Raw genomic sequence first — 25208 nt, 5'->3', positions numbered from 1 at the left:
AAATGGCTTCTTCAATCATCCAGTACATCTAAATGTCTGAAAGTATAATTTCATTTTTGTAGCTTGCTAAATACATTCATATAATCACTTTTAAAATGTTTAAAAAAAGTAATAGCTGTACCAAGCAAAATATAAGTGTATCTTGTTGTAGAGGGATGGTTTAATATTTCTCCTGGTTCATTTTCTTGTTTTTTTCTTTTCTTGTAGATTAATAATGTTTCATATAAGTGTTGGATTTGAAACAATCGAAAACAATATAGAAATGCTGCAAAACTACTTATCCTTGTCTTTGATGATTTCTCAGAAGTGTGATGCAAAAACAACAAAAAACACTAACACTGAGTAAAAAAACAAGCCATTATATCATTTTAATTCCAAATTTTATTTTAAAAAATACCGTCACAGTAAACTAGTTTATTTATCTGATAATAAATATTTTTTTTAACTTTTCAAGAGCAGCTTTGTAATTTTTTTGAAGCAATAATTGCCTCAGGTTTACTTCTACTGCACCAACACTAGGGGGTACTAAACAGCCGTAAATAAGCAGCTGGCGACAGTAAGCTGTAATTTCTTAGTTGTGGAGTAGCCTGAACTTATCTGCTGGATATAATAAAAGAAAAATAAATAAATGCACAGATCAAGGCGCATCCATTCAGATGCTCCTTGATCTGAATGGATCTGAATGGATCAAGGCGCATAACAAAAGGATGTCACTAGAACACCGCTGTGCCATAAGTGCTCACTAAATTGTTCCTCTTGCTCACTGGAGTGGAACTGTTTTTGAATACCACGCACAGCTTTGGTTTTCAGCCCTAAGCCCTTCCCTCAGAGGAGGAAGAAACACAAAGTTGGCACTTGGAAGAGACCTCTCTGCGTAAAAAGGAGCGAGCCTGGGTCGTGCGTTGCGCAGAATCGCTGCTCGCTTACGATTAAATTTACAGAAGAGAGGCGCATCTCCACCTCACAAGATGCGAAAATAGCGCGCTGAATGGTGCTGCCTGGTTTTGGGCACGGAGGACGAAAAGTTGCGCAAAAAGCCCAAGTCCTGCGCCAGGAGAACCCCGCTGTTTTCAGTTAGGCGCGTGGCACGATGTCGGCTCTACGGAGGAAATTCGGCGAGGACTATCAGGTGGTGAACACCAGCAGGAGCATGACTTTTTCTGCGCCGGTGAAGAGGAAGCGGCAGCGCTTCGTGGAGAAGAACGGCCGCTGCAACGTCCAGCACGGTAACCTTGGCGGGGAGACCAGCAGGTACCTGTCCGACCTCTTCACCACGCTGGTGGATCTCAAGTGGCGGTGGAACCTGCTCATCTTCATCCTCACCTACACGGTGGCGTGGCTGGTCATGGCTTCTATGTGGTGGGTGATCGCGTACATCCGCGGGGATCTGAGCAGCACCGGCCACGACCCGTCCTACACGCCGTGCGTCGCCAACGTCTACAACTTTCCCTCCGCGTTCCTCTTCTTCATCGAGACCGAGGCGACAATCGGCTACGGCTCCCGCTACATCACCGAAAAGTGCCCGGAGGGCATCATCCTCTTCCTCTTCCAGTCCCTGCTGGGCTCCATCGTGGACGCCTTCCTCATCGGCTGCATGTTCATCAAGATGTCGCAGCCGAAGAAGCGCGCGGAGACGCTCATGTTCAGCCAGGACGCGGTCATTTCGCAGCGGGACGGAAAGTTGTGCCTCATGTTCCGCGTGGGGAACCTGCGGAACAGCCACATGGTCTCCGCGCAGATCAGGTGCAAACTCATCAAGGTAGGCTGAGGCCGGAGACCAAGGTGCTCCTTTATGCGCAATCCTAACTATGGAGATGTCGTTATCAGAAGCAGAGACTAATTGTCCGTCACTTCATTTGCTGTGAGCGCTCATTAGACTCTCAGAGGACGCCACAAGTCATGCATTGAATTTCTATTCAGCTTTAAAAAAATTGACGAAATTCCCCGAGGGTCTATAATTTTATCATTAGATATATGATAATGGCTCACCATTCTACCCCCCGAAGATCTACGTCGGAGCTGAATTAATCACTGCGTTGTGCAGCTTTTCTTCCTCTTTGTTCCAGAACTGCTGAGTGTGCTGCCTGATGGAGTCAGGGTCACCAGAAACAATGTCCCCCACATTAGGTGTCAGGGCTTTACACTAGCTTGCAAAATTATTCTTTCCACGTTTTCTCCTATTAAATCACATTTTAGTTTATTTGGTGGGGATTTTTTTTAAAGGCCACCATGAAGCTGCTCATAATTGAAGACAAATTGCATGTTCTCAAAAGGTTTTACGAATCTGCAAATTGTTGCAATTCCATGGAGATGATCTGTTGACATCTAATTTGAGATCTTGACCCACAGATTCTCAATCAGATTTAGATCTGGACTTTGACTGGACCATTATAACCCTGAAAAATGCTTGAATCTGCATCATTTCATTTCGTTGCAGCGCTGGCTGCATTGTTGAGGCATGTTGTCCTGCTGGAAGGTGAACCTCTCTCACAGACCAAAAAAAAAAAACCTTTCCCAGGCCTAATTATTGTGCAGCCTCAGATAGGATCCCTCCTGGGAATCTCCAGTATTTAGCTGTATCTATATTATGCTAATTCTGACTGACTTCTTTCCCTCTGCAGCTCCTCCAGAGTCACCATGGCTTCTCTTTGCAGCTGCAATTAGGGCTGCATTAAATTTGCAGTCCTAAAAACATCTAATACAGAATATCAATACATGTTACAATGATTATATGACTGGTTTTCATTGTTAATGTCTTAGAGTTTATTGCTAATGTAAACAACAGAAGTTTATTAAGGAGAAATCCTTATTTTCATTCCAACAACATAGTTTTATTGAAAAGCTTGCAGCTGTATACAGCAGAAATGTTGTGATGCATTGTTCAGCCTCAGTTGTAATGTGAAAAAAAATGTGAATAAGCTCAAAGTACATAAATACTTTTGCAGGGCACTCGATATCCAGGTGTCCACATCAGATAATTACACCCAAACTGTGACTTTTGATTAAGAGATTGGTTGAATCAGGATCTGTATACACTGGGCGAGTGGCAGGGAATGCAAGCCTCTAGGTTATACTTTTTCTTGAACATAAAGCCCCTGCACAGATCTGAAGCACAGAGAGCTGACAGTGAGAATGCATTTTATGAAACACTGTCAGTTCTAAAAAAAAAAAAAGCCAGAGGATAAAAGCAAAGCTGAGGCAGCTTCTGGTGGCTGTGATAGAAGAGAGGAGGAACACACATGACAAACAACTTCAAACTGACAAAACAGACAAACTCCAGCAACAAAACAGGGTTTTTTGCATCTCTTGCTGTCAGCGGGGAGATGCGTTTTGCATTTCTCCACAGTAATATTTTGTATTTGTGCTAAAAAAGTGAAGCCTATGCACCAAAATATCACACGGCATGGACTTCCAACGTAGCTCCGCCGTTCAAACCGCTAAAAGATGTCTGCATTACTGCGTATCTGTGACAGGTAGAGTTAGTGGTGCGTTCACATTTAATCTGATGTGACAGGCTACATTCTCCACGTCGGAGGGAGAGTTTTCAGTTAGAAGTGCTCCCACTGGATTTTACGTTTATTCTCTGTAGAGCTTACATGATATAATTTATACACCAGTACCTCTTGTCACTGCAGATTTAAAAGCTTTGATTAGTTAACTGTTTGTGGTTATGGAATCAGCTTCTTCTGAGATGACTTACATTTCATTTTCTTATCATTTCTTCTCAAATTAATAACCTGGAAAGGCGAAGAAAAATATGGTCTCTTGATTGCGCTTAACAACCCATCAAAGAGGGACTAATCAGGGGGAAAAAATGCACAATCATCACCTTTTCTTCCTCCACAGAGGACAGTAGTAAGTCTTGGACTGTTTTATGTTCTGTTATCATTCTCTCTGATTCAATTTGTTACTGTTTTAAACAGGAAAGGCAGAATCATACATCATGTTGACATTATCTCTGTGGATTTACTATGTAAGAAGATTGTTGGGACAGTTTTAGCTTTTGTTTTCTTCATTGGGCGAACACTTAATAACAACTGCTGTAGTGTTAGATTCACAAGCAGAGATCTCCATCTATTCCATCTTCCCTTTACCTTTTAGCTTGAATAAACCTGTATGATAAATTACTGTAGGAACTTTAATTGTTGCTTCTTTTTGTTCTCCCTGACTTTACTCTAGTTTAAATTGTCCTTGGCATTGATTCAGCTACAGATTTGTTAGATATGTATGAAACATCTTATTGGGATTCAAGCCAGTAATTAGATCATGATCTCTTATGTGGTCATTAAATTATCTTTTTGAGCCAATTTATGTGTTTAAATATCATTATCTAAATTACATCCTGAAGCGCTATATTCGGTAGTGCCTACAGGACAACCTGTAAAAAAATTCCCAATGTGTTATCCTCATCTTTTTTATAGTACATTTTTATACCCACACAGCCATAAAACACTGTGATTCTGCTGTTTAAAACAGTGTGTAACATTAACATGAATCATCCTCAGATTAAAGTCTAAAGCTGCCCCTGAACGATGAGTTGCAAATTATGAGAAAAGTTTTGTACACCTTGAACTTTCGCAAATTTAATCACTTTACCAAAAACTTTGATATATTTTTGGAGAGGATTATTGGTCAGAGAGCAACATCAAACAGTTCATTACGTTGGCCATCTGAAACGTGTGGAATTATTTATTATCCATCCCCTTTCACTCTAAAACCACTAAATAAAACCAAGCACTGTTGCTTTCTGGGATCATCCTAATTAGTACATAGTTGGAGCAATTTATACTCAGTATAAGCCGAGCTGTTCTATAAAGACCTCAGAAGTTTATTACAGAATATTGGAGAACAAACAGCATCACTAGGACATAGGAACCCAGCAGAGACATCAGTGAGAAAGACATGGAGACTTATATGGTGTTTTCACACCAGAAAGTCCAACAGACTCGGGTCAATCGGGGCCCTTAGTTGAATCATTTGTTACATTTCCAGCTGATGAGGTTCACTTTCACACTGCACCCTTTCAAACAAACCAAACCCTTTGAAAAGACCTGTTCACCCCCTCACCTGTAGTGGCGCTGCACCAAGAACCACTGAAGGAAATGACATGAAAACATGAGTACAACTTCCTATTACAAAAATGGAGTGGTGTCAGATTTCAGCGGTTGTAGGATTTCTTTTTTGTTGTTGGTAAAAGACCACAAGCGGTTTTTCCCTCTAGCTCTAGACTCGTGCATTTGTTTTGGTTATATTTACCCCAAATGCCCTGTGGGGTAGTTTGTTTCTTACTGTTGGAGCGCTCTCCAGTCACATATGTATTTGAACCGCACCAAAATTCACCTTTTGGTCTACATCAGAGTTCAGTTGAACTTTTATAATTCTACCTAAACAAACCAGACTTTCTAAGTAAATGAATCAGAGTTTGGTTAAATAGGACCAAACAAGTGTGAATGCAACATCAGTACAGGGATAGGATAAAAAACAATACCTCAAACTTTGAACATCTCTCTGAGCTCTGTTCATCATCTGACTATGAAGAGTTTGCCACAACTGCAAAGTTTCCAAACATGTACCTAAACTTAGAGGTTGGGCAAGTAAATCATTAGTAAGAGAAGCAGCTAAGAAGCTCAATAACTATTACAAGAATAAAGCCATAAGCAACCTGTTTTAAAATTTTGCCTAAAATCCTGCAGGAAAGACACAAGTGGAAGAAGGTGCTCTTGTCTGTTAAGATCAAAATCAATTTTTTTTTACTGTAAATGTTATGTGTGGTGGCAAACTACAAGTAGACGTCAACCTTGACTGACCTTCTTGCAAAGTAACACATGGAGGTGGCAGTACTGAAAATGTTGGATGCAAGAACAGCCAAAGTTTTAGTCACTAGATGTGAATGTCACTGCAAAACCCACATTCACTAAAAAGTTTGCAGCAGTGACTACAGCAAAAGATGCAGTCACTGCAAAGTGTTGTATCTCCAAGACTGCAGACCAAAGCTGGCCTCAGTTTTCAGATTTTATTTATAATAAAATGAGACAACCATGAACAATTTCCCCTTGAGTTCACAATGATCCATGATTTTATACTGGCACATCATGTAACACCCCAATAAAACTTCCCTGACGTCTGGTAAAAGATCAGAATTCATCACCAGGAAGTACAACACAATCACTTTTAGAAACAGTGCATTAGTTTGTGGTCTGGTAACTCATTTCAAAACTCCGTCTTGAGCTGCTGCATTAATCCCAGTGAATGCTGCCTAACTGCTGCATGACCCGGTTGGTTACAGAGAAATAGGCTCAGGCACAGGCTGTAAATTCCTAAGAGGTCTGGATACTATGAATTTCTGCAAAAAAAAAAAAAAAAAAAGGTAGAAGGAACACATTTTGGTACAACGTATAACTCTAAACCCATACAACCATTAGTGAAAGGAGAAATACATATTCCTGTTTCTGATGCATCTGTTATTGAATGGGCGTCGAAGTTAGCCTTGATTTAATTAATTTTATCTAAATAACATTATTAAAATTTTAATTAACTCCTGCAGAACGACCCGGTTAGTATTTCTGCCTCACTGAGAAATGATATTACTGGTTCAAATCTTTGCTTTCTATGCGCAGCCTGCACCATCTCTGACTCCATGATGGATAACTGTTCATTCTAAAGAACAACTGGTATGAAGTGTGTTCATACATGGCTGTGCAGTTCGAGCTTCAACAGTATTGATGACCTTCATATCATTAATTATACATAGGTTATATTGAAAATTAATGATAAAAAATCCTATAGATCTCTGAAAAATGTCACAGAGTAATTGTCCTTCATTACCCATCCTGTGCTTTCCTGTAGTATATGATTCTGATTCTACATTATTAATACAAATATGATAAAAGAAAAAAATATCCAACTGTGAAATGGACACCTCTCCTTAGAGTCTTCCTTTCTAGTAAATTATATTTTATACCTAATTCATCTTAAACAACTCCACAAATAGAAGTTACAGTTATCTTTATTTTATGTTTTTTTTTGTAAGATTTGGTGACAGGCGGCTTTTACTTGCTGGTTGTTAGACACGGAAGGTGAAGAGCGTATAGGCGTCAGAATGACAGCTTCAGCACATTCAGTTTACACACTGAGCCACACAGCAGCACACACTGCCATGGTTATGCTAACAGTGCTTTCTAACTGTTAGCATAACCATGGCATGTTAATCAGTTAGGCAAGACAGAAAACTGTTTAAACAAGCGGCTACCATTTTTATGGAGAAGATGTCAAACAAAGGTAGCTTGATCTAAACAACTTTTGTGCAAATAGAAACTTATTTTGAACCATGAAGAGGTGATGCACGGTGGTGACAACATCAGGCTGTGCAGCGTTTTCTTTTCAGCAGCTTGTATGGAATTAGCCTGTCAGAAGCTGGTAAAGACCTGGCAATACATGGAATAATAGGAAAGATTCTTGAAATATGAAGTTTTTGAAAAAATAAATCTAAAACACTTAAACCTTTTGACTTACAGTATTTTGCAGATAGCTAATCTGAACTGTAGCCATGTGCTTTCACAGTTTACTCATTTTTAATGCTGGGGTAACATTGAAATACTATAAACATAGATTATCGCTCGTTTTGAAAATGTGAAAAATATTTTAATGACTAAATTGACAAGAATGTATTACCTCAACCGAAAAGAATAGGGATGGTTGTGTCTTTTAAGTGTGAATTAATTTGAATTAAACAATATTTTATGTTGATTAGATTCTAATTTTTAAGTTAATCACCAGCAGAAACGCAGAGTGCATGTTCCATGCCTTTTCCATGCATGGGGTCTTAAAGAGATAAAAGTCCTTGAATCTTCATTAATATTGATGCAGCTATTGTTAATAAAACGGCAGAACGCAGAGGTGCATTGAGCTGTGCAGCATTGGTGGGATATGTCTGCTGTTAGACCCCTGCATGGAAGAAGAGACAAAGGAGAAAGGCAGTAAGCAGTGGCAAACAGAGCTAAAATCCAGAGAAAGAGAGTGACAGCTGGGTGGTGCTCATCAGTGTCAGCAGAAGCTCTCTCAGTGGGTTGCAAAGGCAGCAGGAGATGGGAGACAGACATGCAGGAAGACAAGTCCACATTACTTGCAACATCTGGCACTGCCAAGCACAGGAGGACAAGCAGAAGAAAACCACCTACACACAGCCAGGCTTCAATCTCACTTAGGAAATGTTGCAAATGACGACTCAGATGAGACGTGAACATTTGATTTATGGCCTCGAAGCCGAGCTATAAATCTGTTGACTAAACATCAGCGGGTTTCCAATGTCAAAGCCAAGGACGACTCTGAAACAACACACTTCTTAAGCTTTTGATGGTTCTTTACATCAGTGTATAACGCGACAGCGGTCAGAACCACTGGTGCTCTGTTCCAGGTGGAAGTGAGTCACTGGGGATTGGCTCTGACTCTCAGGTGGCCCAGTAAATTAAACACTCCCTCCATATCAGCAGCTCTTTCAGAGGCCATTAATTCCTCCCCCTGTGGCACTGAGTGTTTAGCAGCAGGAGGAGGCTTTCACCTTGTTAGACCTTTCAGTGTCAAATATGTTTATCCTTGTTTAGCAGAAGTGTATGGTTATAATTTAGCCACAATGCTTTAGTGTAAGTCAGTGCATCTAAAATACAAGATTTTAGATATGACATCCTAGGGAACTTGTTTTTCATTTTCATTCATTTTCAGTGTAGATTATTGAAAACATATAATGTGTAACAGATGTTGCTTTGAAATGTGAGTAAACTGGAACAGCACAGCTAGCTGGAAGAGGAAGTTAGAAAAGTAGCATCAAAGTATCAAAGTGATTTATTTATTTATTTATTTTATTTTTTTTACCACAGCATCATTCAGTCAGTCACTGTAAGAATCAATGACAGGATCTGAGGTTTTTATTGAATTATTGAGCACATTTATTAAACAAAACGTCCAAACCGAAACGTTTGAGCACGGTGCTTTAGTTCATTGAGGTTTACAAGCATACAGCTCCCCATCACCTAGGCAATGGCCTAGTCAGTGTCTAAGCTCCAGACATTGACTAGGCCATTGTAAAATAATTATGATGTTTGTTTTTTATTATTGTCCTGTCAGATTACCAAATGACAGCCAAGCTTTAGCAGACGCACAGATAGTTTCATATTTGATTTTAGAATCATTTGGCAGACTGTGGACATTTGTTGCTGACTGGAAACATGGCCAAACATGTCCTTTCATCTTTCCAAAGGGCATTTTTCCAGAGTTTTGGTGATTTTTTAATGTTTTGCAAACCTGATTAGCGGTTTATGCTTTTCCTTCCAAACTCTACAAATGACATCATGTGTCCCAGAAAAGACAAGGCGACTCCTTACAGGCATGGGTGTGTTCTGTTGTTTTTGTGGTTGTACTCATCTCAGTTTTAGTTAAAAAATTATATTAAGCTCTGCAGAACAGACGCAGCTGCAGGATGCGGTCTGGAAGAATGTTTGCTTTTATTTTGTACTGTTGATTATCTTTGTGTAAAGCAGCATCCAAAAAGATTCTCAAATATTTTCAAATATTGTGGATTAAAATATTAGAATCTCCCAAAGTCAACATCATCTGCGCTTTCCTAAATAATTTAAAGGCATACTCATTTTGATAAAAGCAAACTTCTAAATTTGAAGAAATTGTTTTTAATTATGAAAATCTCTCTCTTTGCTATGATTCAGAAAATATTAAGTATCTTGGTAATCAAAACTGACAAAAAACTGGGAAAATATCCCACTGATTTAATATCAGACAATGAGAAAAAAAATGGCTATTTGTTTTACACACACTGCATGAAACTGTACACTGCCTAATATAGTGACCGAAAGTACTTTCTGAAATATACGTATCAATTACTTGGAGACATTTAACCTAGATTTGAAAGACTACATTTTAAAGCAAGCCAAGCTCCAGAGATTAATGAATTTAGAAGCCTCACAGTAGCTAAAGACTTCACACTCACTCACAGATTTCCTCTCTGGAGAGTTTGCTCAGAGTGGAAGATTTACACATTACATTCTCCAGACTGGGCTTGTATGTGACTGTCTCTGTCAGTTTTAAGAAGGATAGCATTGTTCTGCGTCCAAAAACCGAGCGTGCAATATTTTCCTACCACCCTCTGTCCTGTCAGAGACACCAAATTTGAGCCGTATTCTATATTTCCTAAAATAACACACCTTGGGGATTGATACGCAATCAGATCATTGATTCTTGTGGCTTTTTCTAGCTTTTCTTAGCCTTGCATTAATCATATTAAGCAGCTGCCGGCCTTGCTCTCTGAGTTTCTGATCTAAATTTAGTGGACATGTAACATCGGCTGCATGTCTGCGCATTACTGAAGAAATAAACACTGATGCTGCATGATGGGTGACACTTTCCGTCGTGAAGGCGAGCCAGGAATCTGTGGGCACAGACGTCTTCCCGTGAAATGTCACACCCTTCTGTCCTCAACATCACTGTGAATACAAATGACAGCCTGTTTGCCATCTGTGGACCGAGTGGCTACTTACTAAGGAAGCCAGAAAGACAAATAAAGTTAACGTTGAGCAACAGGAAGAGGTTCTTGATGATAGACAAGTAGCTAATCTCACAGTGTTACAGACTAAAATTAGCCTGTAACAGCAGAGGACTCAGTTACTAGTACAATTATAAAAGTTCAGAATAAATCTACTGCTGACAATTTTAAATACCAGACCTGTAAAAACAGTTGGTTGGATGGATGGATGGATTTATGTGTGGATGGATGGATGGACAGGTGGTTGGTTGGTTGAATGGACTGGATGGACAGATGGATGGATTCTGGAAATATAAGTATTTTCTGGACTTTGTACTCTTTCTCCATAATTATCCAGAGTTTGAAAATACATAGATGGAGTTCACCACCTTACCCCACACAGAGGAATAAAACCTGACGATCATCATCAGATTGTCATGGTTTCCATTTATCTGCTCTGATGTTGCAGCTGATATGTGTTTAAACGTAGTTTTTCTAAAACACAGATCTCGCTGTCTATGTATTTTTAACTCATGACATGAATTACCAGTAAATAGATGTGACTGCACAGTTTATCGTCTCATACGTCTGTCATTCAGTCTGAATATCTTCGTTGACAAATTAATTTGTCACTAAAGTCACAACATAGGCTTATAATGTTGTCTAATGTCTGAGAGAGAGACGGAAAACAAGGAAGACAAATGTTTTCACACCTTTATTAACACTGCAAACTGCCAATCATCGACAGCAAAGCTTTACTGCTGCTGCAGCTCCTGGATGAATTGTTACAGTCCATCCACTTCTTTCAACAAAAAGATTTTTGTTGCCTTATCCATCGAAACCCCAGATTAGATGTGATGTTTCTCAATGTATGAATGTTGCTGGCCTGTTAAAGCTAACTGAGTGCAGGGAAAATCTGTCTTTTTCTCTCTATTTTCATCCTCCTCTCTTCAGTAAGAGGGTTGTGATGGAAACAATCCTAGGCAGCTGCAGCGTCTTTACGTTTATTGGCGTCATGCCATCTGCTACTGAACAATAAAATAACTTCCTGCACAATTCGTCTCTGTCCCTAAATACAGAAGGAAATTTCCTTTTCATAGCAATTACATGCAGCCTTTAACACTTCCCTCCTCACCTGTCAGTTAGGGTAAAAATATGAATAAATAGAATAAAATACAGGCATGCAGCAACACAGTTGGAAGTAGCTTTGAATAAAAACTGTCCCCTAAAGTGCTGTTGTTTACCAGACATTGTCTGTCTGTCAGAGTAGCCTTGAATTATGAATAGCTGTCACCCATAGGGTTATAAAACAAAGAAAGCAAAAGGAAGTACTTTGAATTTTGAATTTTGGAAGAGCTCATTCAACCGCCTTTAAGGCCTCTTAATTATTCCCCTCATCTGTGAGGTCTCATTAGGACTTAAAGTGATGTTATTTAAATCACTGTTGTAAATCAGAAGCTTGTAGCAGGAGACAGTTAGATGCTGGCACCGATCGTAGCGAGAGCTAACATCCGTATCCTTGTCTCTGGGGTACAGCCAATCAGTGCAAAGGAAAATAAATGGAACTTCTGGATCGGTTGCTTTGCAAAAAGCATCCAATAGCGTGTCAAAAAGCATTTTGCTTTGGCAGCTCAGCTTCCCAAGCTGCATTTTCTTCTGTATATTCTAGATATGCTGCACAAAAATAACCTTAAATGGGGAAAATTTCCCCAAATAATTTGGAGTTACATTCCACAGAAAAATCCATAAACAGGTGAAAGTGCAAACACTGAAATAAGTATGTGGGGATCCACTGCTTTGTGTAAAACATTGATGTAGAATATTTCTGACAGGAGGAATTTTAATGAATGTTTATGTTTGAGCTTCACGTTGGGATTTTCCATGGATTTTATCAACATTCACCCTTTTCATAAAACTTGAATTTGGCTGGTGTAGCTAAGAGCCGCTAGTTAAGTTCTTGTCTTATGATTAGCATAAACGTCATATTAATTGGGGGCTTTTAACCAGTTTTTTTTTTTTTTTTTAAAGGAAGGTAAAAATACAACAAAAAACAAATGCTTATGTCATGGCGGTCTATATAGCTAAATTTTTGTCTCGTTCAACAAAAACTAATTTCTCTTTGGAAAGCAAAAACTCACATGAAAGTTGTAGCGATATTTATGTTCATGATGAGTGTCTGTACTTCTTACCCAAACTGTGTGTTCAATCAGCTAATTTCTGGTGACATTTACTGCTGTCTGAATAATCCTAAAAAAACAAAAAACGATCTCTTGGCAAACAAAAATGTCAATTCTTCTCCCAAACGTGTGAATCATTTGTGCTTCCAGTCTAGACAGACCCCAGAGGGAGAGTTTCTGCCTCTGGACCAGTGTGAGCTGGACGTGGGTTTTGGCACCAGAGCGGACCAGCTTTTCTTGGTGTCACCTCTCACCATCTGCCACGAGATCAACACCAACAGCCCGTTCTTTGATCTCTCCCAGCGCTCGCTCATGAACGAGCAGTTTGAGATAGTAGTTATTCTAGAGGGCATTGTCGAAACCACAGGTGAGCGCAAAATCTCACGTTCTCGTTTCTGCCTTTTTTGCTGTAACATTTGGATAACCGCTCCTGGTGCCTAATCTTTTGTTTCATCGTTTTTTTAGCCTGTGGCACAGATCCCTTTCTCAGTTGTATGAAATATTGAACTGAATGTTTAATTTCATGGTTTTAATTATTCAGTAGCACAAGCTTTTACCCATCATGGCTGTATTTTTCATGTCTTCCCCCTAAAGCAGTTCGCTATTCATTTCCCCTCGTTTTTTGCTCTCTCAACTTACATACTTTTCTTGGGCTCTTTTCTGTACTTTCATCTTTTCTTGTTTACTTTTGAAAACCTCCCTTGCTCTGTAACTTCCCTTTGTAGGTATGACATGCCAAGCGAGAACATCCTACACGGAGGATGAGGTCCTGTGGGGCCATCGATTCCTTCCTGTCATGTCTCTAGAAGAAGGATTCTTCAGAGTGGACTACTCCCAGTTCCACAACACCTTTGAGGTTCCCACGCCTCCCTACAGTGTCAAAGAGCAGGAGGAGAAATCCTCTCTCACGTCCCCGAATCCCGTTGCCATTGCTCCCACTCTCCCCTCGCCTCTGCTGGGCAACAGAGTGGGCCGCCGGGAAAGGCTCCTCTCGGCTGACCACGCGGAGCACCCGGAGGATCAGGCCTCCAGGCTGCCCAGCAAGCTCCAGCGGATGAGCTCCACCAAGGAGGAGCACCTGTGGAGGGCGCTGAAGACGGGGACAGCCTTGCCCGGTGGTAAAGCCTCCAGCACTGGAGACCTTTCGCTCAGCATCCAGCGGTTCAGGTCCAGCTCCATCCCGGCTGTGAGGCACGGACAGCCTGAGGAGCAAGTCAAGTTGCTGTCCCTCGATCTTGATGCCGACGAGGGGGATCTGGTGAAACACAGACAGCCAACAGCAATTAGCACCATCGGCGCTGCGACGCCAGCACCAGTCCCTTTCCCCTCGATGGGGAGTCGGCCAGAGGACAATCTACCCGCAAAACTGCGCAAAATGAACGCTGACCGCTGAGAAAAACTCAAAATAAATCTCAAACAGGCTTCAAGGGCATTGCATAGAAACAAAGACTACTGTGACCTAGATTCCCCCCTGCAGTTTTTGTTCTTTACTGTTCACTAAATGCAATCTCTTTACTAAGATTGCCACAAATAGGACGATGCCAATAAGCCATCCATCCGCTCAAACTGTGAGTCAGTTTTGATAGATCACCATCTGTGCCCCCCACAGACTTCTAACACGTATCTGTGTGCTTGTTTTTTTTTTTTTTCTACATGGTTATATCACATGTTCTCTGATCTTCATAAACTGCTGTATGTTTTTCTAACTGAAAAAGCAACAAAGGGATGAATAAATAAATAGAAATTACTATTTGCCAAACCTTCCCCAAACCACTGCTGTACCAGGCACAACTTAGGAAAAAAAGGAACATGATAAAGTATTGAATAAGAATTTTTTTTTGTAATTTTGTAATAATTTACTATAATAATGTAGATTATTGTGGTGTATAATTTACACTATAATTTAATAGTGTAAATTTACACTAGCTTATAGTGTAAGTAATACACTATAAGCTAGTGTACAATTTATTTTCAGTTGTTTTTTATATTATCTGGCTTTCTTTGTTTATTATTATTATTTTTTTTTGTATTTAGCCATTAGCTATAGCCTAACTCAGGATTTGTAGCCATTACTAGTTGAACTCATGATTGTGTAGGAGCTACACAGGGAGAAACCAGAACTTTATTGGCAAATTGTTGGTTTAATTACAAATTAGTGATGAACGGGACTCAATGTGCTTGATCAGTTTGGTCTGTTCTACTCAGTGGCCTGTGTAAAGGGCTAACATTTGCGCTGAATGGCTAAGGCTAAGTCTATGTTTGCTAGTGTTATGTTTAAAATTATTGCAGAATACAAAGGTTCGAGCATTTCAGAAAATAGTTTTAGCTATTGCTTAAAACTCTGCATGTGTCACTTATTTCATTATCATAACCTTGCAATTTAAAACAAATAGGCCTCATTTATGCTAACGTTAGCATAAATAGCTGGATAGCATAAAATGGGTTTTAAAGGCTCATCATGTTTCCAACACATTGTGTGTCATAATGGGAGTTTTTCTGCTTTTTTAACACTGTGAAAATTACACCCTGAGTGGTTATGACATACCATAAAACTCACAACTCATAAATGTGAACCCTACTGTGACTCAGTGTGCACAAGTACATAAAACTTAATGAAACCAGTCTAAAGAACGCACATCACACAATTTTAATGTAGGAAACAAAGAATCAACTTGAATCAAATTGCATTTTGTTTTAAAAAGAAGAAAATCAGCTTGCTGAACATGTACCACATATCCTGGTGCTACATTGAGTGAGGTGTGGTGTGACTGACTCATTCAGTTTACTAAATCAGATCATTTTACATCTCCAGAAAAGAGAAAAACAATATAGACATAGTGAACGCATTGAGGTACTATACTCATTGTTAATATAAAGATACTGTAAGCAACCACTGTACATTTATTAATGGTCGATATTATTTATACTTAGGACTTACATCTTCTGAGTTCCATTTCAGAAAAATATGCTGAAACGCCCGATAAACTGGAAATTGTGATTTGGAATATTTGACATCCCTGAGCTACTTGCAGTCACAAAAAATGGCTGCCACACACACAAAAAAAAAATACAGTGAATTTTGCACAAATAAACAGTTTGATTTCTGTTTATTGTATCTCAATAATCCAGTGGCATTAATGTACACCCTCTGTTTGTGAACATGTTCTTTTAGAATATGAATGCACAGGCTGTAAAATGGAGAGGAATACTGTATTATTGTTGTGTCTTGCTAATAGTTGTTAGCCTTGTCATAAAATGAAAGCTAAATGCATATAAAATATATTCTTTAATGGAGAGTTTATTTTGTCAGTCAGCTTTTATTTATTTATTTCAGTACTCATTTGAATTTATTTATTCATTTTATAATGGTGTTTTATTTTGCCACACTTTTTTTGTTAAACTACTCCGTCTATGTCATGAGCTTTTATTGTTTTAACTCCGTTATTATTTAGGTTATTTTTATTTCATGTTACTATCTGTGTGGTGGGTCTGGTCAAGGTAAAATAAGTAAATAGATAAGCAAATAAAATTGATTGACAAAATAAGCTCCCCAATAAAAATATTTTTATTTACATTGACTTTTGTTTATTTTTATTTTTTTAAATGGGGACATTTACTTATTTGATGGAAAAATTTGAAAACATTTATCAATAACAGTATTTATTTTTGAACAAAGCAGCTCTTCATAATTTTGACCTTTTTTTAAAAAATGTTTTTAAAATCAAAACTTTCACATTGTACAATCAAATAGCATTCAAAAGACAACGTGAAAAGCTTTTTTTAAGTGATGTATTTAAAATAGAGCTGAAACCTTAAATACTTTGATGGTTTTGATTTTTTTGTTGTGTTTTGTGTAAATTGAACGCTTTTCCTACTAATACATTTCAGTGGTTTCAAAGCTTTTGGCTGGTGGGAAAATGAAAACAAAGATATGTTGGCTTAGATCCTTTTAAACTTTGGCACTATTTTCTATATTTCTACAATCGCTGCTCTATTTAGACATGGTTTTGTTTGGGTAACTTAACAGCACAGTAAACAGACGGGGTGGCACAGTTCATCATGTGATCCGTCTCATTTTGGTTTGGTTCAAAACAGTGATAAGATATCAGGTCAAGTCATGATGATACAGTCAATGTATTTATTAACTTTTTCTACATATGTTATCATTCAAAGTCTTGACTTAAGCTTTTTGGTGGTGCAGTACACCATCATGTTAGCATGTTAGAATACATTTGGGGGAAATCAGTATCTAATCTATTGCTGATTTTCAAAGTTTGCTCAATTTCAAATAAAAGCATAGTCTCCACATCTTTGGTTATCTCATTTCATTTAGAAAGACACAAAATCAATGAAAAAATCTAAAATAAATGTAATAAAGCGAAAAAAATATTAATCCTATACAACCCAATCGGAATATTGGTCCCACAAATATTTTCCTTTTATTGCATCTAGATCAATCTATGTACCATTTACAGATGCTTTTGACCACAACTTAATATGTGTATGAATGTCCCTGATGTCTCAAATAGCTGAGATATTAGATCTGAACAGGAATGAGCTCCAAGAATATCAGCTAGAGGCTCATAAAGAAGGCGGCAGCTACCGAAGCGATTATTGGGAAATGGAAGAAATATCAAATGTTTTTCTTCATGCAAGATGTTGGCATATGGGGTGAGAAAGTTCAATGGTCTGCCACATTTAAACAAGAGGAGTTTGTTAATAATCTAAAGGTAGATGGGACCGTAGTCACTAAGAACAATGCAGAATGTGACGGGATTGAAGTTTTTCAAGCCCCTGCAACAGAAGCCACACGTAGAGTACAGTCCCATCTCCAGGTTAGGTTTCCCAGTGAACATCTAAATGGTTGAGAGAAAGCTTGGGAGAAAATCCTCTGGTAAGACACAGGAGCAAAACCTACGTTTGTGCTCTGATGTGGATCATGGATCAGTCATCCAGTGTGACTATACCTTGGCGAAGTCAGTCTCAAGACCTTGGTCTAATGTAGAGCAATCTGATGCATCTAGTTACTGAACAGCTGGCAAGAAACCTAAAGGATTTAGAGTTTCTGTAAAGAGGAGTGGTTCAAAATCTCCTGGAATAATCACAAACCTTTTTACCAGCTTCAGAAAATGTCTTAGTGTTGTGTTTGCAGTTTGTCAATAAAGGTTCCTCCACTGAGTGTTAAGCCGTTGATGGGGGAGTCAGATACTTTTTACCTCAATGGCAAACTTATTTTAATTCATTTTTAGGATGACATTTCCATTACTACACCTGAAGGGGGTTATATACTTTTTTCTCTCATTGTGAACTGCTTTACTACAAAGTTAAGTGTAGGAATGCAGGGATGCTTACCACTACAAATATGCATATAAGGTAAAACTTTATATTACAACTCCTAAATAATAGTTTCTCTGAATAAACAGTAAGCACCTTTTTCATACATCTAAAGCAGCCATCATATTTCTGTGTGACTGCAGTGTGTTTGGTGAAATTGTTCAATATCCAAAGCTCTTTCAGCCTGCAGAATGCATCACCAACAGCTCATATTTCATCTTGGATGGCTAAATTACAAATCATCAAATATTAAAGCCTTGCATGTGAGTCTGAGGCTTTTCCTCTCTTTTTAAAGGAAGTTCTAAGAGGGCACAATGTCTAAGTATAAGAAACTCCAGAATAAAATCCCCTGGTGGCTGATAACCTCCTGGCTGTAAGGTTAACTAACTTCTCTTCTCCTTCTTCTTTCTTGAAATCAAACCCCTTGACCTTCCCCTGCATCTCCAGATCCGGCTAATTATCGCGCCTTCAAGCCGACATAAGTCACGGTGTTGACTGGCTCGTTCTGGGTCTGGCGCTGCCTTGATTATGGCTATCAGGATGAGAGGCAATTTTCCAGACATTACACATCTGAGGACATCCAGTGCTAATTAGTCATACAGCAGAGAATAGCTGAAAAAAAATTGATTATGCAACTTGTTGACAGTACAAAATGACCTCCATCCAGCTTAAGTTTAAAAGTGACTCAGATAAATGATGTGGGAAGAATAAATCACAGATCATTTCTCACTTAAAATAATAGCACATAATGATGGAGTTAAAGATTTAATATGTGTTCAAAATGCATTTTTGGATTAAACTGTGTTGCATGTATGAAGACTAGGCAGCATTTAAACTGTGCAGTTAAACAGAAAAACAACAGTTAAAGTGAACGTGTCTGAACAGAGACGGTTCATGCAACAGTGTCGCCCTGGGCGAATCCTCCATTCTGCTACTGAGAATGTGACAAGAACTGTAATTATTTAACCGTTTAGAAATATTCCACAAGTTTAAAGTATCATTAGAGAGTAAAGGTACTCAAATATAAGTATTCAAGGGCCACAAATGTATATTTCTTAACCCTTTCATGCATGAATTATGATCCTTTGAATCAGGATTTTTTTTTCCATTTTTTAAAAAATTTCTTAAGGCATAAAAAATGGTCGGAAAAAAAATTACTTATCTTTGTTTTTAGGTGATCAATTGTAATTTTCTCCAAATACAAAGTTGTTATTTGAAAAATACATCAGTAGTTCTGTTCTTTAGAGGTCATCTGATGTCACAATATTTTTTTACCTGCTAGACTCGTCTACAGTAGAAGGAGGGACCGGGTCGGTCGACATGCTTTTTTTGTCTGTCGGCCATATTGGATTTAACAAAAATAATTTCTTGCATTTGCAGCTGATGGCCAGTAGTTGATAGTATTTTTTATGATGCATTAGTGTCGACTTCAGTGGTCTGTGTACATTTATAACATAAAAATCCACAAGAAACACAAGAAAATGGCTTTTAGATAGCTGACCACTGCAGTGACCACTATGCATGAAATGGTTAATGAATCAAAGGTCAGTTTATAGCTTGATAAGGTCGTAGTTAATTTATTTTTTATTTTTTTAAAACTCAGAATTAAAGAAAATGTCTCCTAAAATGCAGTTTCAAAGTGGGAATTCTTATCATAACCATACCCTCAAGGCAAATTAAAAATGCCTATTGGAGTAGTGCCGCCCCTGAGACACCCTGGGTGAAGAGCCATATTGCCCGTGTCAGAAATAGTGGTTTAATAACAAAAAGCATCTGGATACAGACTAAAAATGAACTGGTTCTTTGTATATTAATAACTATGTGCATAATCAGCATGACAAACATTAAATGAACCTTCTACTCCCTGATATTTCTAGAGCATTTTCAATATTCAATATAAACAGGCTAGACAGCCTCATATAGGGGCTGCCCTTGAGTTGAGCTGTGAGGAGCTCGTGGTTTATGGGGTTTACTTCATACACCACATTTTTATGTCACAACATAATGTTTCTCTGCCACATTAATTTCATTACTGCGACTACGCAGCACCACTTTATACTCAATCGTTTGCACCGTAAAATTGTATGCAAATAGGTTGTTTATCCAAGAGTAAATGTATGAGTGGCATCTGGCGGGTTGTGCCAGTAAACAGGATGGCAGTTGTCATGTGGGGGAAGACATTGGAACAAGCCGTGTCAGCGTTAAACTGAAAACAAACGTGTGCAGCCAGGAAGAAAGTTAGGCTCTTCCAAAAGAAAAGTATTAAAGTGCTTTTCGTCCAGTTTTGTATGTATTATTTTAAAAAAGTACAGTTATGCTTACATGTTAGACCAGATATTCGACAACTGAGCAAAATTCCTTTATTATGTTCTTGAAAGTAGGACAGAAGCTAAACAAGGTCTCTGAATTCAAATAATTAGGTGTTATGTTTGACTGAAATTTTAAACTTTTAAAAAAATATTAAAAAGTTATTAACAGGTGCACTGATTGCAGTTTTCTGGACGACTGCCGATGCCTGACCTGCCGATTTTTTTTGTCTGAAATGTTGCTAAATGTAGCAAGAAAGTCACTGAGTTGGCAACAGTGGGGTGATGATCGTTAACCGCAAACATGCAGACATGACACGGTGGGCCAAATCTCTCTCACAGCAGAGCAAAAGAGGACTGGGGTCGATTTTTAGACCTTTGATGATCTAAATGTAGATAAGATCGTTGGATAAGATCGGTTTCAGATGGAAGTATCAGCTGATCACTGATTCAATTTAGTACATCTTAGACACATAAAAATCTACCCAGACTTCAAATGTGTATCTAAATACAGTGACAATCTGACATTTCCTTTACTGTATGACTTTCAGTGATGTAGAACAGCTTTAAGGCCTCAGGAGCCCTGATACGAACCTCTGAGATTAGAAAACGTCTTTTTAACAGAAATCATACTTCTGAGGTCTGAACATGAATGAATGTAAGAATAATCAATTCTCTCTCTCCCGGAGCTGCAAGAACAAAATGAGATTCTCTCTTTCCATCCATCTCGACACATTTTCTTGGCAGAACTTCTTATTGTGTGGCGTCTGACAGCTATTGTGTCGTCGGTCAGAAAATCCGACACTGATAAATTCTGCAGTGAGAGACCTGAAGACGGCACTGGAGTTCCCGTGAAGTACGAAATGTCCGCGCTGGAACAAGCCTTTTTCCTGTTCTTGTCACCTACAAATAAAAAGACACATCTCATTGTTCCTCCAGCACATGTGTTGACCTCTAACAGAGAACAATCTTTATCGTTTAAAGAAAAATCTTCACAGGTTTCATCCGTGATCAGCTGAAATCCTCCAGTACTTTCCTCATTGTTTCACTCTTTACAAACAGCCTGCATTTACTTTCACTTCAGTCTGGAGTTGCGCTTGCCTCCACCGTAGGGGTAGATGTGGGTGTGGAGCGTGACTCTGCGCTCTGCGAGTTCTGCTTGTTTATCTTGTGCACAGGGAAACACATCAGGCATCTCTCAGGGGGGGAGCACTGTGATCAGATAACACATCCACATTGACCAGATGCTCATACATAGTCAATGAGCACAGGAAAAAAAAGGCGTTTCTCTACAACGCCATTAGGTTTGTGAGCTACATTTTCCTGTGAACTGAGACCTCATCTAGGATGAGCTGCGTTTTAACCTCTTGGCCCAGATTCAGTCATTTACAGGTTTGAAGCAGCGATGAATGCATCTACCTGTGGGTGCTGCTTATATCACCTGAAAGGTGCTGGAGAAGTGATTAAACAAATGAAGTTGAAGGTTTGGATCCTGACTAAACAGGGGGTATTTGTACTGCAACTGCACTTCTGCTGTTTATACACATAAAAAGGAGTAAAAAAAAAAATCACACTTACAAAGGGCAAAAATAGCATCCAAATGCTCCGAAAAGATCCTCTTGAAGCTGAAATATTCCTAAACAGCTCAATGTTTTATTCAGCACAAAACGTCCAAATGAGGAGCGAGTGAAACAGATTTTGAAAGATTGTCTTTTGATCACAAGAAGGAATCATTTATTCTCAGTGTCATCCGTGTGTTGCGCCCACAGGGCTCACCGTGGGCAACACGCGGTAAACAGTGCTTGGCTCTTCTCTCCCCTGCAGAATCTCAATCGCTTTCTTTCTTTGCTTTCTCTAAGAATCACTCAATACATCAGCTCGAAAGCTTTTTATTGCAGTGACGTCCTTTTACCGAGAACTGCAGACTGTTGAGAGGAATCATTTATATTGGTAACTATAGAAAAAGTCTGAAAATGGCTTTTTTCAGAGATGTTTTTATATATTTCTTTTTATCTTCACAACACTTGATAGAACTGCAGTCTCAGTTCCTTTTATTGTTTCCTACATAAAGTTTTTCCTTTGCAATACAATGGTTACTTCTTTAGTCCATAAACTAAACAGTATCACTAAAAATAAGAATCTACAATAATGTTTTTGCAAGAAAAACATCATGTGATGTTTTTTATGTACTTTTAGTACTTGGAATGTAGTTTATGCTGGTTTTAATTAAACCAGCATTGCACAAATGCTGAATTTGCTCACATTAACTGAAAAAGGCCACAAGACTGCAGCAGCTTATGAGTAAAATATCGGGTTTAAAAAAAAATACTGAAAAGAATATGAAACCAGCAGTATGGAAATGGTCTATATGTTAAAGACAATCACAACAACTGTTCATGTGCCCAGGTCTGGGTGTCAAAGAGTTAAGCCAAAAATGAGTCCAAAAAATGGTAAAAACAACAACAACAACAAAAAAGGGACCTCATGATCTCATGATCGAAGGATTGATAAAGAAAAATGGAAAAAAGACCAGTGGTATGAAACACCAGAGAGAATCTGACAAGGTACCAGGGACCTTAAAGGTACACATGCACAAAGACTCTTAAAGAAATTCTCAAGTTAATATAAACAGGAAACAAAAGGAAGACAAATCTAAAGAAACAAAAGCTAAAATACAAACAAAGGGAGTGAAAGAACTTACAGCTAAGATAAACTAAAATGGAAAAATAAGAAAAATCCACAAGGAAATGATCAAGACAGAAACATAAATCAAACTAAATCATATTGATCATAACACTTCTTCATAATGACGAGGAAGAGGATTTCTGTGTAGTCAGAAAACACTGCAGAAATTAAAAGTGCTTCAGGAAAATGAGAGACTGTCTGTCAAAAAGTAAAAAATAAAGATAAAGCAGATGAGGACCAAAAATTGACAATAACCCAGTAAATTCGTTAAGGACAGGCTGAAACTCAGGAAGTTCTGTTTTTACAAGAGCCTGAACATACAAGAAACTCTGTCGTGTCAGAACAATTAAATTATTTTCTTTTCAAACATACAGATATGAAATTGTTAATAATAATTAATATTATTATTGTTCTAATCTCTAAATTTCTAGTTCTCCTGTGCCTCCAGTATGAATCAGACAGGTTGGACTTAGCAACATATGCATTCATTTAAGCCTAGCACAGGACTGGACAGTCAACGTGGACCCAGTGGATACATCTGGCTTCTGGTCACATCCACGCCACATCCTCCTGGCATGACGTCCGTTGCACAGTGTTGATGTTTTCTGTGTCGCTTGCTTCACATGCATTCTGACGCTGCACTTCTCGGCAGCTGTTTGAATATTTTTCAACCCAAGTCCAGCTGTTAAAGGGCAAGAGGCGGGTCACCAGTCCATCTCTGAGCAAGAAGATGGACTGGTGGACACTCTCATACCAGAGTGTATCCATCTTGTAACAGATATGGACAATTTAGAGTATGCAACTGACCAAACAGTCATGCTTCTTTGCTGCGGGAAGAAATCAGAGTATTCTGAGAGAACATCCAGACTCCATGAAGAGTTCAAACCCAGGGCCTTGTTGCTGCCATTGTGCAGCCCACAATATTAACATGTTCCCTGCTTTAAAAATACACATTAATAGTGTCTTAGAAAGTATAAAAGCAAATCAACAGTATGTTTTTTTCTAACCACGTTGTGCTTCCCAGGACAGCCCTGATTGAAATCTGCTCCTCTGTCACTTCATTACGTCGTGACAGAATCTGATTACATGCCCTCCTTGGCATCCTAATCGGGTTTTCCTGCTCAGAGCTCTTTCAAAACCCCGAATTACAATCCAACCGCAGAACACGCAAAATCACTCATTGCACATTAGCGCATGATGGACCTCCGGAGGGGAGCGCCTATTTGAATAAGTAATTGTCTTTTACAGCGTTTCTGTCTTTATTTCTTGGCTTTAAATAGACGCAGTCCTGAATTGTTAAAGACTTGTGGTGAAGAGTTAGCGAAGCACACAGAATCATTTATGGTTAAACTGCTACACGAGTTCAAACTGACGAGCACGTTCGACTCTTGTGAGCAGTGTGCTTGTCTAATAAATACTTAATTGATCTTTTATTAAGTGATAAGGATTCCTTTGGGAAGACTTTCATTTTTAAGCGAATGATGTCATCTCTAATCCACGTCGATGGGTTTAGCTTAAAGCTAGGCATATTGATAAAAGCTCTGATGGTAAAAAGATTTTACAGTTTTTATTATAATATGTATATATAAAGCATATTTATATGATGAAAAGATGTTTTTTTCACCTCTGGAAGCTGTAAACAAACATGCTCCAAGGTGCATTTTGCTTTGCTCTTATATTCATACTGCTGAACTCTGTTCTGTGTCTCTCCCACACACCAAACCTTGATTCAAATGAGACCTTCGGATAGTGACAAGGACATTATTCACCTACCCTCTTTGTCTTTAACATGTGGAGAAAAACACAGCTACAGCACCTTCGTTAAGTAGCACTAAAACCTTTGATCTCCCAGAAAAAGGCCTTGCTCTACTTAGTGCTGCTCAGTCTCCATCAGATTAATCTATCTCTCCCCCCTCTGGATTACCCAAGTAACAGATCCAGTAAGTACCATGTGGGATAATTTAGTAAACTTCAAAGAGAGGCTCAACAAAGACAACTTGTTCACGTCCTAGAAAATTTACATATTTTTCAAAAAAAATCTGCATATTTTCTGGGACACAGAGGTGTCTTAGTCCCTCTTGTTGATTTCTATCCTAGATATGAGATATTTGTCTCAGCTGTGGGATAATCTATGATAGCTAATAAGTTTGATTGATGAATGATTTTGGATTCAAAGGT

The 25208-nt window shown here is 38.6% G+C and overlaps 1 protein-coding gene across 1 annotated transcript; it reads left to right on the top strand.

Annotated features, from left to right (window-relative positions):
- The first annotated feature begins 916 nt into the window (after positions 1-916).
- Positions 917-17011, top strand: LOC106909151 (G protein-activated inward rectifier potassium channel 1-like). The gene is made up of 3 exons (XM_014975461.2): positions 917-1759; positions 12856-13072; positions 13431-17011. The coding sequence occupies exons 1-3, from the start codon at positions 1091-1093 to the stop codon at positions 14096-14098; spliced, it is 1554 nt and encodes a 517-aa protein (XP_014830947.2). The 5' UTR covers positions 917-1090; the 3' UTR covers positions 14099-17011.
- The last annotated feature ends 8197 nt before the right edge of the window (positions 17012-25208 follow it).

The sequence above is a fragment of the Poecilia mexicana genome, unplaced genomic scaffold (genome assembly GCF_051168715.1).
Source record: "Poecilia mexicana isolate PSO_F unplaced genomic scaffold, ASM5116871v1 scaffold_19, whole genome shotgun sequence".
Lineage (NCBI taxonomy): Eukaryota > Metazoa > Chordata > Actinopteri > Cyprinodontiformes > Poeciliidae > Poecilia > Poecilia mexicana.
The sequence above is the reverse complement of the archived record's forward strand: the minus strand, read 5'-3'. Positions and strand labels throughout refer to the sequence as shown.

What these genes read in the sequence shown, in the direction of transcription:
- LOC106909151 (XM_014975461.2), top strand. Translation starts at nt 1,091, where the DNA reads ATGTCGGCTCTACGGAGGAAATTCGGCGAGGACTATCAGGTGGTGAAC. An exon ending in TCAGGTGCAAACTCATCAAG is followed by an intron (nt 1,760 to 12,855) that starts GTAGGCTGAGGC and finishes TTGTGCTTCCAG; the next exon opens with TCTAGACAGACCCCAGAGGG. An exon ending in GGGCATTGTCGAAACCACAG is followed by an intron (nt 13,073 to 13,430) that starts GTGAGCGCAAAA and finishes TTCCCTTTGTAG; the next exon opens with GTATGACATGCCAAGCGAGA.